General features: G+C 39.3%; 1 protein-coding gene across 2 annotated transcripts in view; it reads left to right on the top strand.

The window, feature by feature from the left end:
• The window catches only part of loxhd1a (lipoxygenase homology domains 1a), a 33213-nt gene that overhangs the window by 11570 nt on the left and 9266 nt on the right, over positions 1-12377 (top strand). For both annotated transcript variants that reach the window (XR_004659929.1, XM_034896506.1), the window contains exons 13-35: positions 123-277; positions 373-533; positions 1398-1474; positions 1592-1788; positions 2487-2679; positions 2813-2973; positions 3237-3570; positions 4430-4581; positions 5024-5157; positions 5585-5739; positions 5901-6005; positions 6100-6228; positions 6318-6485; positions 6589-6770; positions 6940-7056; positions 8057-8219; positions 8410-8564; positions 8739-8948; positions 9448-9577; positions 9694-9902; positions 10044-10229; positions 10949-11076; positions 11165-11282. Coding sequence is in view for 1 of the 2 variants with exons in the window: in XM_034896506.1 (XP_034752397.1) it covers positions 123-277; positions 373-533; positions 1398-1474; positions 1592-1788; positions 2487-2679; positions 2813-2973; positions 3237-3570; positions 4430-4581; positions 5024-5157; positions 5585-5739; positions 5901-6005; positions 6100-6228; positions 6318-6485; positions 6589-6770; positions 6940-7056; positions 8057-8219; positions 8410-8564; positions 8739-8948; positions 9448-9577; positions 9694-9902; positions 10044-10229; positions 10949-11076; positions 11165-11282 (3719 nt within the window). In the remaining variant the exon portion in view is untranslated. The remainder of the gene's footprint in view (positions 1-122; positions 278-372; positions 534-1397; positions 1475-1591; positions 1789-2486; positions 2680-2812; positions 2974-3236; positions 3571-4429; positions 4582-5023; positions 5158-5584; positions 5740-5900; positions 6006-6099; positions 6229-6317; positions 6486-6588; positions 6771-6939; positions 7057-8056; positions 8220-8409; positions 8565-8738; positions 8949-9447; positions 9578-9693; positions 9903-10043; positions 10230-10948; positions 11077-11164; positions 11283-12377) is intronic.

Raw genomic sequence — 12377 nt, 5'->3', positions numbered from 1 at the left:
AGGACACACACATATTAATGCGCTTGGTTCATCCTAAACACAATCCAGCTGTTTGATAGAGAGTCAGTGCAGATTTTCAAACTCTATGTCTGAATATAGGTTTTATGTGACATATTTCCCAGTGATAAAGTATCGAGTCACCATCTGCACTGGAAACGTCAGTGGCAGTGGCACTGATGCCAGCGTCTTCCTCAATATAATTGGTGACCTGGGTGACACAGGGGAGCGACTCATGTTTATGAGCAAAAACAACGTCAACAAATTTGAAAAGGGCAATGTGAGTGCATCATTAATACACAAAAAATAAATAAATATTCTCTGGGAAATGCAATGCCAACATTTTTAACCAGTTTTCTCTCTGTCTACCCTCAGCATGATGAGTTTCTTATTGAGTCTGTGTCCTTGGGACGGGTGTGCAGAGTGCGTGTCGGTCATGATGGCCGCGGTGGAGGCTGTGGTTGGTTCCTTGACAAGGTGATGGTCAGGGAAGAGGGCCAGCCAGAAAGTTTGGCCATTGAGTTCCCATGCTTCAGGCAAGGCAATATTAATTTACACCTAACTTAAAGGAATAGTGCACATATTTTCTGATATACAGTTATATGCTTTCTTGCAGGGAGTTTTGGGAGAAGACCAATCCCACTCTCATGTCTGTATTGTTTGAAGCCAGGAAACAGCTTAGTTTGGGATACTGGATTCTGGATGTAGGGGGGAACTGCTAGCCATATTGTTTATCTGTGCAATGTGTGTATATTTAGCTTCTTATTTACAATACAGATATGAGAGTGGTTTTAATCTTGTAATCTAACTCTTGGCAAGATGGCACATTTTCTTCGCAGTTAATTTATTTGTAACCCACCAAAAAAGCTGGTCAAAACTGCCCTAAAAGCTTCTTAAACCGTCCACGCTTACATTCACTAGTTCTCCAGTGGTGTGTGTCTAAGTAGTTAAACAGCTGATAGATGAGTTTGCTACTACAAATAGTCACTAAATGCACAGCGGTCAGCCAGCTCTCCTTCAGTAACTGGAGCCAAAACCGCAAGGCGGAGGTGCAGTGTTACATCTGGAAAGAGGCTCTTCCTGAACAACTTAGAACAGTTGTTCGTGTTGCTTGTAGTGGTTATGTTCTGTTTGATCTTTTTTCAGATTGGTTTAATTTGAGGCTAATGGTGATTTAATTTCCTCACAATGATCATTAATACTTGAGGCTACCTTTACTTTTGTATCCTTTCTCCCCTATCCTTGTGTAAACTAAATATGTTTCTAAGTTTATGAATTATTACGATTTGTAGATTAATCCACAAATTAAATATTCAAGTTAGTTTGGTGGGATGGTTGATGTCATTCTTTGTTCAGTGCTACATGATTCAAATTGTTTGTGTCTTTGTGTTTTTCTTCAGGTGGTTGGACCGTAATGAAGATGATGGACAGATTGTTCGTGAGTTAGTCCCAGCTGGAGAGGGCCTGCGTCTCTTTAGTGAGTGCATAAATAACGTTATAAACCAAGGATAGGTTAAGCAAACTAAAAACGGACAACATGTCTTATTTATGATTTTAAAATTACTTTTAATTTCCATCGGTCCACCCTCCTAAGATGTCAGCTACCACTTCGCAATCAAGACAGGCAATGTAAATGGGGCCAGCTCGGACTCCAGGGTGTTTGTCAAGCTGTATGGGGAGAAGGGTGATACTAACAAGACAATATTGGCAGTTTCTGACAACGACCTCAGGAACTACTATGAGACGGGACAAACTGACATCTTTACACTTGAAACATTTGACATTGGAAAGGTAAGTTTGGACACAAACACACTTCATGGAGAACAGAGTTTATGGTTCACACATGTATTTGTGTTTACTTGGGCTGTAATGATATACAAAATAAAACCAAAATTGTGACACTTAGCTTCACGAACCTGTGTCGCAGAGTGAGAAGGCAGAATCGCGACACACCCCTTCAAATCCCAATAAATGAGCGTTTTGAACGTAATCTTATGTTACCCACCAAGAATTACATTAGCATTAGGTACTTGTCAACCAGCACCTTTCCTGTAGGCACCAAAACACTTTTCCTCTTTGTTCTCCCTACAGGTTAGGAGCGGAATTGTCCATTACTGTTACCGTTACCATTATTCTTATGTCTCATTCCAACAAGTTAATGAACAACTGAAACAATTTTGGAAACATACATTATTTTAAGGTTTAAAAGAACTGTTGGCGTTGGATCAATCAACATTGAAATCAATCAGTATCAATAAATAAGGTCTCAGTTGTATTACTGTGTTGCAAAATGGAATGTAATCAATTGTAAAACGATGCCACGTGGCAGAAAAAAAGTTGTATTCCATTTATTAAGAACCCCAATCAACGTTTGTATTGAATCGTGGGTCAAAAATCGGGTAACTAACCGAACCCTGGGTTTGGTGTATCGTTACAGCCCTAGTCTTTACTAATTTTATTTTATCCTCTTATGTCCTCTGTGTTTACAGATCAACCGTCTCCTGATTGGTCACACTAATGAGGGCTTGCGGGCTGGCTGGTTTCTGGACAGTGTGCAGATCTCTGTGCCAGTTCATGGGATGCAGTACATGTTCCCAAGCCACCGCTGGCTCTGCAAAGACGAGGCTGACGGGAAAGTGGAGGTTGAGATCTATCCCAGTGAGATTTTGGACATCGAAAAATGTAAATAACATTAACATAACAACAAGTACTCTATAGTCAAAATTCCTAATTTAAAAAAAACACTAAAATTATTTTATGAACATTATGAATTGAGGTGTATTGCTCTGCTCTACATAATCTTTCCTTCTGTCAGTGATCAACTATGAAATAACAGTGGTCACAGGGGATGTGCGTGCAGGTGGCACCAATGCCAATGTCTTCTGTCAGATCTACGGAGATGAAGGAAAAACTGAAGTTCTCGCTCTCAAGAGTCGCTCCAACAATTTTGAACGTGGCACCACTGAGATCTTCAGGGTCTGTATAAAGCCTCTGCCTTCTTTTTTTATATGTATGTAGGAGATTTAAGTTCCTGGTTTGACCCCTGTTTGATACCTACAACCAGGGTTAAAAACTAACTTTTTTGTCTACCAGCTAAACCGCTAGTTAATGTTCAAATTTTACAAGCCACTCAATAAAATAACATGGTGGTGAGTGAAGCACATCTACCAGCCAATTGCATATTTTACCATCATTTGGATGGCGGATGGAGCTAATTTTGAACCCTGCCTACAACCCAGATTGAGGCTCAGGATGTCGGTAAGATCTACAAGATACGTATCTACCATGATGGGAAGGGTATTGGAGATGGCTGGTTCCTGGAGACGGTGGACGTAAAGCGGCTGACAATGGCTATGGTGCTGGTTGAGGTGAAAAAGGAGGAAACCAAGAAAGACAAGAAGAAGGACAAGAAAAAGAAGAAGAAAGAAGAAGAGGAGGAGGTGGAGATGGTCGAGGAGCTGCAGGAAGTGGTGGAGGCATTTGCTTTCCCCTGTAACCGCTGGCTGGCCAGGGATGAGGAAGATGGGGAGATTGTGGTCGAGCTGCTGACTGAGGACAGTGAAGACCTGGAGGGTAAGTAATGTGTTGACCCATTGTTATTTGCTTCCAAAAGCTAGACTGTATGTTTCATTTGTGACATTTTGAATAATGTTGAAGTAGGCATGTAGGGAGCAGTCTTTTAATCCACGCACATTCTGTATTTCTTAGCATCACAGTTCATCCATTTATTAAAGCAAAAGAAAGAAAGCATTAATAAATCAACAAACTTCAAGGAAAAGTATGCAGATTTTGTGTTCAGGTGGTTGAAAATTGTTTGCTCTTCTGCTAAACCTGAACAACTGTTCACCACGTCTCCAGGTCACATCATCCTATCAGCTTTCACACACCCATTATCATAATAATAGCAATGAGGAGCAAAATGACAAAATGTAAACAGACATTCCAATTCATTATCATCATAATACACAATGGAAAATGCATGATGTCTAAGCATAATTAGAAATTAAATAAGGCAGATCTGCAAAATGGCTCCAACAAGGCATATTTCGTCAGGTGCATCATTAAAATTAGGGGTGTGCAAAAAAATCAATTCACATTAATATCGCAATTTAGGCTCTATAGATTTCAAAATTAATTCACAGAATTCCCCAAAAATATATTTTTTAAATTTAAATTTAAGTTTTTTCTTAAAGTTTTCTTTTCTTTTTTTTCTTTTTCTTTATTTATTTATTTTGGTTTTGTAATGAAGTGTACACTATCACATGGGAAAAGTAACTACATTTACATACTGTCTGGTTTTTCAATTGAGAATCGTTTTTGAATCAAATCTTGAGCCTAAAAATTGATAATGAATCCTGACATTTTCTGAACTGTGCACCTCTAGTTAAAACTTTCTAACTTTCTAACTGTTTCTAACTGTTTTTCCTTTTAGTGAACTCATATGAGGTTCATGTGTTCACTGGGACAATGTGGGGGGCGGGGACTGATGCTAATGTTTACATAAACATCTATGGAGAGATTGGCGACACTGGGGAGCGACAGCTCAGGAAGGCAAACAACCTGAACAAATTTGAGAAAGGCCAGGTAAGAGTTCTCTGTCTTCTGTCAGTTCTGGATGTGCTCTTTTTATGTGATAATCTGAGTGTTAATTTACATTTTTTAGTGCAAAAGAAATATCCTGACATTTTGGGAAATGTTTGTTTGTTAAATCTGAGGCTAGAGTCAGGAGACACTTAGCTTAGCATAAACAGTGGATCGGGGAAAACAGAGACTTATTCTTCCACTGTTATATATAATGTGTTATAGATTTATTGTTTGATTTGCTGTATTCTGCATGGTCGTGATTGTTATCATTGGTACTGTTTTCCTGGATAAGCATCAATTGTCAAACAAATGGTCAATCTAAGGAGCCATGCAGGTTAAATACAGATCAAATAAATAAGTAATGAGGTTCTCATGGACTGTTAAACTGAGACCTGTGACTTTTCTTGACCCTTTGTCACTGGTTTGTTTGCGCGCAACCTAGGAAGACATTTTCAACATCACAGCGGTCGACTTAGGGATGCTGAAGAAGCTGAGGATTCGACATGACAACAGTCAGGCCAGTGCTGGCTGGTTTCTGGACAGAGTGGAAATTGTAGACAACAAAGATGACACCACGTAAGTTATGTTGAAGCTAAAAAGAGAGCAGAGGTCTATCAGCACTTTAATTTAGATGTGTAACTGCATCTTCACAAAAATCCCTTGAATAATTCAACCAATTAATTACAAAAATGGTTAATCAATCATTTAATAGATAAGAAATTATACACTTCGCTGAGTCATCCTAGACACCAAATCATTGCCACAGGTTTCACAAAACAGCATCATCCAACATAGCAGGCAGAAACATTGCACATAAAATGTCTGTAGAGCTCCACCGTGTGGCGTGAAGTGTTACTATTCTGGTAAAGTGTGGAGACTGTATTTTCTTTAGGTATTTCTGGACATAGGGACATTTGACAGTCAAAACAGAGATTATTGTATTGATACAATACAGACTGCACAATGCAAAAAATACATATATATATTATATATGGTGTTTTAGGTACTTTTTCCCTTGTAAACGCTGGCTGGCTACTGATGAGGATGATGGACAGCTTGCCAGGGAGCTCGTTCCTGTGGACGAAGCCTTTATGAAGAGAGGGGATGATGATGATGATGAGGAAGACTCTGAAGCCACACTTGGTCTGGAACAGAAAGGTGAGCGCAACATTATGGCTGCCCTCAAAAAGAGAGTGAAGAATAAACGTGACCTCTGGTGAAGACATTGAGCAAGTTTTTTTTTTGTTATTGACTATAAATAATAACCACAAGATTGCGTAATATTTTATTTGTGATTTGCTGGTTTCTAATTGTTACAGCCATGTCAACTACGTACACAGTGAGGATAAAAACTGGTGACAAAAAGTATGCAGGAACTGATGCTAATGTCTTTTTGATCTTGTACGGCACCAAGGATGACACAGGTAATACTTCCAACTGTCATACAGAAATTATATCTGTAAAAAAAATAATATCTTGTAATGATTAAATTACTCTATGATGTGCGCACATCTACAGGCATAATTAACCTGAAGGCTTCAAAGACTCATAGCAATAAGTTTGAGCGGGGTATGATCGACGAGTTTATTGTGGAAGCGGTGGACATTGGACCACTGAAGAAGCTGAGGGCTGGACACGACAACTGTGGTACAGTAGGATGAACTCCCTGCCTGTGCAGTGAACAATGTAAAATTTGTCCACATGCGCGATGACAATACTTTGTGTAAATGTTTAAGGTGGCGGATCAGCAGGCTGGTTCCTTGACTGGGTGGAGATTGATGCCCCGTCTCTTGGGCAGAAACTGCGCTTCCCCTGCGGCCGTTGGTTGGATAAAGGGGAGGATGATGGGGCCATTGTCAGGGACCTTTTCCCAAATTCTCTTCAGACTGAACTTTACACACCATGTAAATAGTGATTGCATGACAGTCTATGTCACTCTTATAAAAATTAAGATATTTGACATTTGACACACACCATTTGTTATGTTTGATTGTTTTCATTTTGTAGTTGTTCCTTATGAAATCAAAATCTTCACGAGTGACGTGTTTGGAGCCGGCACAGATGCAGATGTCTTCATTGTCCTGTACGGGCGAAACGCAGTGTGTACCCAGCAGAAGTCTCTGTGTGTCAACAAGAGGGAGAGACTAATGTACTTTGAGAGAGGCGCTGAGGACATGTTTATTGTTGAGGTACCTGCACATGTAATATATATAGTCATAAATAGATGAATAAGAAAAGGTGCATTTATTAAGCGTGGTTCACAAGGGCAGTACAGTACAGCAAGGCCATCAGTGTCTTTAATGTAGTAAAACAATACCGAATACGGTGTTAGTTTAGTGTTTTCTGCTCTCTGTGCAGCTTGAAGATGTGGGGGATTTAATTGAAAAGATCCGGATTGGCCATGACAACCGCGGGGTCAACCCAGGCTGGCATCTGGACAGAGTGGAGATCAGACGTCTCCTCAGGAAGGGAAAGGTACTGCCTACAAAGGACAAATCCTTTACTTACGTTGCAGTACTGCAAAAAAGAAAATACTCTTAAGTAAAAGACCTACATTGAAAATGTAAATTGCATTAATGTATGTTTTAACTAAATTTCCTTAAAGTGTCAAAAGTGTCAAAAGCCATAGTCTGTTATATATTATGTATACATTATGTTTATATATATTATATTTTTGAATGATTATTACTGATGCAGTAATATGTATGTGTCATTTTACGGTTGAAGTAGGTCAAGGTGGAGTTTTTTAAAATATATTATACATATATATAATATTTTTTGGGAATTTTTAGGCCGTTATTCGACAGGATAACTGAAGACATGAAAGGGGAGGGGGGGGGGGAATGACATGCAGCAAAGGGCTGCAGGTCGGAGTTAAACTACTCTACCAACAGGCGCCTGGGTGGAGCTATTTTAACTACTTTATATGCTGTTGGAACAATGCATCATATTTTATAAGTTGATCATATGTTTTGAATGGAATCATCTTTTAATAAAAGTAGGGAAGTAAAAAGTTTATTATTTGTAAATCTGTTAATGTAATCTGTTAAGTAATAGAGTAGAAGTATAAAGTAGCATTGAATGCAAATTAAAGTACATGTGCCTCAAAAAAACACTGATATAGATTTCAGTACTTGCACCTTTATGCTTAATAAACATCTCATATATTTGTTGCAGAGGATTTACATTTTCCAACATCTCACTACTCATGTGTAGTGGTAACACATAAACGCTATTTTTGGTCAGCAGCTGGTGATGTTCTCCTCTCAGACACACGAAGTTAATCCAGCACCATGGTTTCATTTTTCATCCTACTTACTGAGCCGAGACTCAGACAAAGACAATACACTGTGTTCAATTATTTGTCTCTGAGACATTGTTTTAGGCCTGTGCCTACTTCTCTCTCTCTCTCTCTCTCTCTCTCTCTCTCTCTCTCTCTCTCTCTCTCTCTCTCTCTCTCTCTCTCTCTCTTTAGGGTTCAGAGACCATCATATTCCCATGTGAGCGCTGGCTCGCCAAGTCAGAGGATGATGGTGAGACAGTGAGAGAGCTGGTGCCTTCTGACATCATCACTGAAAAACTTTCACGTGACGGAAGCCTGAAAGTCACCGAAGTTGAGGTGGAAGATGCCCTGGAGAGTAAGTCAAGGAGAGGATTTGTTTTCCTGTCTTGGTTGTGTCTGGTCCCCACTTTTCTAAGCATTATTTCAGAAAAATACTTTCCCTTCATGTCTTTCCTAATCACTGACTGAGAAAATGGCATACTTTTTACTCTATTTTCTGCCAATTGCACTCAAACCATTAATCTGTGATCATTGTCCCTCTAAAGCTCACACATACAACGTGTCAGTGATGACAGGTGATGTGAATGGAGCCGGCACTGATGCCAACGTCTTTCTCACAATTTACGGAGACATCGGGGACACCGGGGAGAGAAAACTCAGCAAGTCGGAGACAAACAGCAACAAGTTTGAACGGGGATCTGTAAGAAAGCATTGTGTTTATTATCCACTGAAGTGAGGATAGACAAAAAAGGTTGACACAATGAGCAACTTTACAAAAGAAAACTGAATTACAGCAAATATTACAACAAAAGTACAAACTGCATGACTCTACTTGTGTTAATATTTCACCAATGATCTCGTTTGATCTCCCCAGGTGGATAAGTTTACAATTGAGGCCGTTGACCTCGGACAGGTTTTCAAGATAAAAATTAGGCATGATAACAGCATGATGTGTTCGGACTGGTACTTGGACCAGGTGGAGGTAGTTGACGAGGATACGGAAGAGGTCTTTCTCTTTTTATGTGAACGTTGGCTGTCAAGGAAGAGGGAGGACCGACGCATTGAGAGAGTCTTCTATGTTAAGGTAGCACGAAAGACATCAGTGTGTGACAGTGTGTAGGAGCTAGAGATAGTAAAACACATTATTACACAACTTTGTTGAATCTGACGGCATTCTGTGGTCTGCACATTTTTTATAACAGACTGTTGAAGCTAATTTAAGACCTGCATCACCCTGTCGGGGTAATGAGTGCCTTGCGCTACATTTACTTTACATAGTAGAAAGAATAATACAAGTAGTAAGGCACGTTTTGGGTCAGTTTACCCAAAATTACAAAAAGACAGAATTTTATTGGGGTGCTCACAGCATTGAAAAATGAAATTTGAACAAGACAAGCATTTTTCAGCCACGCCATGTGTGGATATGCTAAATGCTTATTTCAGAATGCTAAAATGCTGCCAAATAAGTGAATGGTAATGACTAAGTTCATATATTCACAAGGCCCTATTAAACCCACATAGACTTTGTGTTCCTATAGATTTTAGCATTTGTCTGCAACACTGTGTGTGTTTTGTTCTTTTAGGGTTATGAAGGAGTCAGAGAGAGTCTAAACAATAAAAAGAAGAACTCAGCCCCAACAGTAAAGAGTGTCGACAGTAACATGAACAAAAAGAGCAAAAAGAAGAAAGAGGAAGAAGAAATTGAGCTCCCGAGTAAGTAAATTTGCTTTTTTGCTCTGTGTAAGTTTGTCAGTAATATTCTGACACGGACATCTTTATATAATCTCTTTCTGTCATGAATGAATAAGTGCTGTGCCCTTCCTGTGCAGTCATACCATACCACATCACCATCTGTACTGGGCTGGAGCGGGATGCAAGCACCACCAGCAGGGCTTATGTGATCATTATTGGGGGCAATCACACCCACACAGAGAGGTTGTGGCTGAATCTGCCAGACGAGAGGAAGGGCTTTGAGGCCGGCTCTCTGGAGAGCTTTCAGTCCCACGGTTCAGATGTGGGGGAGATCAAAAAGGTTGAGGTGAGGGAGGGGGGAAGTTTTTAGAATTTCAGTGACGATCGTGCACTCTCATGCATCCACACACACGCATGCACACACATGAACATTCAGAAAAATACACCCATGTTGTGAGAAGTGATTGTTTTCTCGACCTCCCTGCAGCTCGGTCATGATGGGGCCACTCCGGAGAGCTGCTGGCTGGTTGATGAGCTGTCTGTTGCTGTGCCAACCAAAGGGGTCAAATATATCTTTGCTTGCAAGTGCTGGCTGGCCAAAGATCGAGGAGATGGTTTGACTGCTAGAGTATTCAATGTGCTGGATGCAGAGGCCATTTCTATCTCCCAACAGGTATGTAAATTTGAGCAAGTGGCTGATAAACATATATCACAAATAAATCAATTTACCGCAATGGACTAGTGATAACAAGTCCATTTCTATTATACTGTCACTAAATGAAACATTGGAGCTATTTACTTTGAGAAAAATGGTGCACAGGTTTAAAATCCTATCCAATTGTACTAACGCTGTTGCCCCTGGGAATCATAATTAACATTAATTTCCAAACAATACATTTATTTGGTCAATGTCTTGGTTTAGATGGAATTTCAAATTAATTTTAGAAGACATTTTTGCGTTCATTAAGGCATAAACATTTGATTTATCAAAAGAATTGAAGATCCTACTCATTGTGCTACTATAACACTAGAATCTTAGAAATAAAAGAATAATTCACAACAGATGGATGTATTTAATCAATCAATTCATTTTTCACGTGAAATCATATAAAAATACAATTGGAAAATCTTTTATTTTCGTTCAATTTATGCATTAAAAACAGTGGTTAGTCTAGATCCTTAATGAGTTTCCTAGCCTTTTTCTTGCATTTCTGGATGTTTACAGCATTAACATCAGCCTCATACCAGCTAAAATATATTCAGATGTATTGTTCATTAGCTTCAAGATAAATTCATATTCTTGTATAGTTAAGTTTTAGAGATAATACTGCTTCTGAGAGATGGGTACAGGAGAAAATCTAAAAAGTAAAATGTCTAATATTTTCCTGTCAGATGATGTACGAGGCGACTGTAGTAACGGGAGACGTGCAGAATGCAGGAACAGACACACGGATATACATGTCTGTGTTTGGAGCCAACGGCAGCACAGAGGAGATGCTTCTGCAGAAGAATGAGGACAGGTAGCCCAAACATGACATCAAAAAACATATAAAATGAAGACACTGTTTCATTATTCATTATTTTGAAGTTCTGTGTGGTGGATAACAGGTTTGAGCGAGGTCAGGAGGACACTTTCAACATGGAGATTGATGACATTGCTCCACTGAGGAAAATGAGGCTTCGCATTGATGGCTCAGGGAGTCGACCTGACTGGTTTCTAGAAAAGGTCAGCTCATCTTAAAGGAGAACTATACACATAAAAGTCTGTGTAAAAGTCTTGAGGACTACTTCATATTGGAAAAAATGTATGAAGCCTTTTGTGGCTCCAGATAAAAATAAATATGGAGGTGTGTAGGTAGAAAGGAACAAGCTTACCAGACCTCTGTAGCCCGCTCCTCATCCATACTTGAGGCTAGGAGCTTAAGACAACATTAGCCACTACTAATATGTGGAATATGTGTCGGCAGTTGAGTTTGTTGGGGGTAATGTAGGCTCCAGGTATTGACAAGAAAGAACAAGGCATGGAATAAGACAGACAATAACTCAGTTTCTGCCACATTGATTTTAACACACACACACATACAGAGGGTGAAATAAGTATTGAACACGTCACAATTTTTCTTAGTAAATATATTTCCAAAGGTGTATTGACATATAATTTTCACCAGATGTTGGCAACAACCCAAGTAGTCCATACATACAAAGAAACCAAAATAAATAAGTTCAGAAATTAAGTTATGTGTAATAATGTGAAATGACAAGGAAAAAGTATTGAACCCGCTTACTGATATTTATTTAATACTTTGTACAAAGCCTTTGTTGGCAATGACAGCTTAATGACGCCTCCTGTATGAAGAAACTAGTTGCATGCATTGCTCTGGTGTGATTTTGGCCCATTCTTCCACACAAACAGTCTTCAAATCTTGAAAGTTCCGTGGGCCTCTTCTATGATCTTGATCTTCAGTTTTTTCCATAGATTTTCAAACAGATTTAAGTCAAGTGATTAGCTGGGCCATTCTAGCAGCTTTTTTTTCTTTCTTTGAAACCAATTGAGAATTTCCTTGGCTGTGTGTTTGGGATCATTGTCTTGCTGAAATGCCCACCCTCGTTTCATCTTCATCATCCTGGTAGATGTCAGCAGATTTTTGTCAAGAATGTCTCGGTAAATTTTCCCATTCATCCTTCCTTCAATTGTGTGAAGTTTGACAGTACAATTTTCTGAAAAGCAGCCCCACACCATCATGTTCTCACCTCCAAACTTAACTGGTTGTATGGTGTTTTTAGGGTGATGTGCAGTGCCATTTCTCTTCCAAACATGATG

This window comes from Etheostoma cragini, chromosome 16, assembly GCF_013103735.1.
Source record: "Etheostoma cragini isolate CJK2018 chromosome 16, CSU_Ecrag_1.0, whole genome shotgun sequence".
In the NCBI taxonomy this organism is placed as follows: Eukaryota; Metazoa; Chordata; class Actinopteri; order Perciformes; family Percidae; genus Etheostoma; species Etheostoma cragini.
Note: the sequence above shows the minus strand (reverse complement) of the source record. Positions and strands in the feature narration are given on the sequence as shown.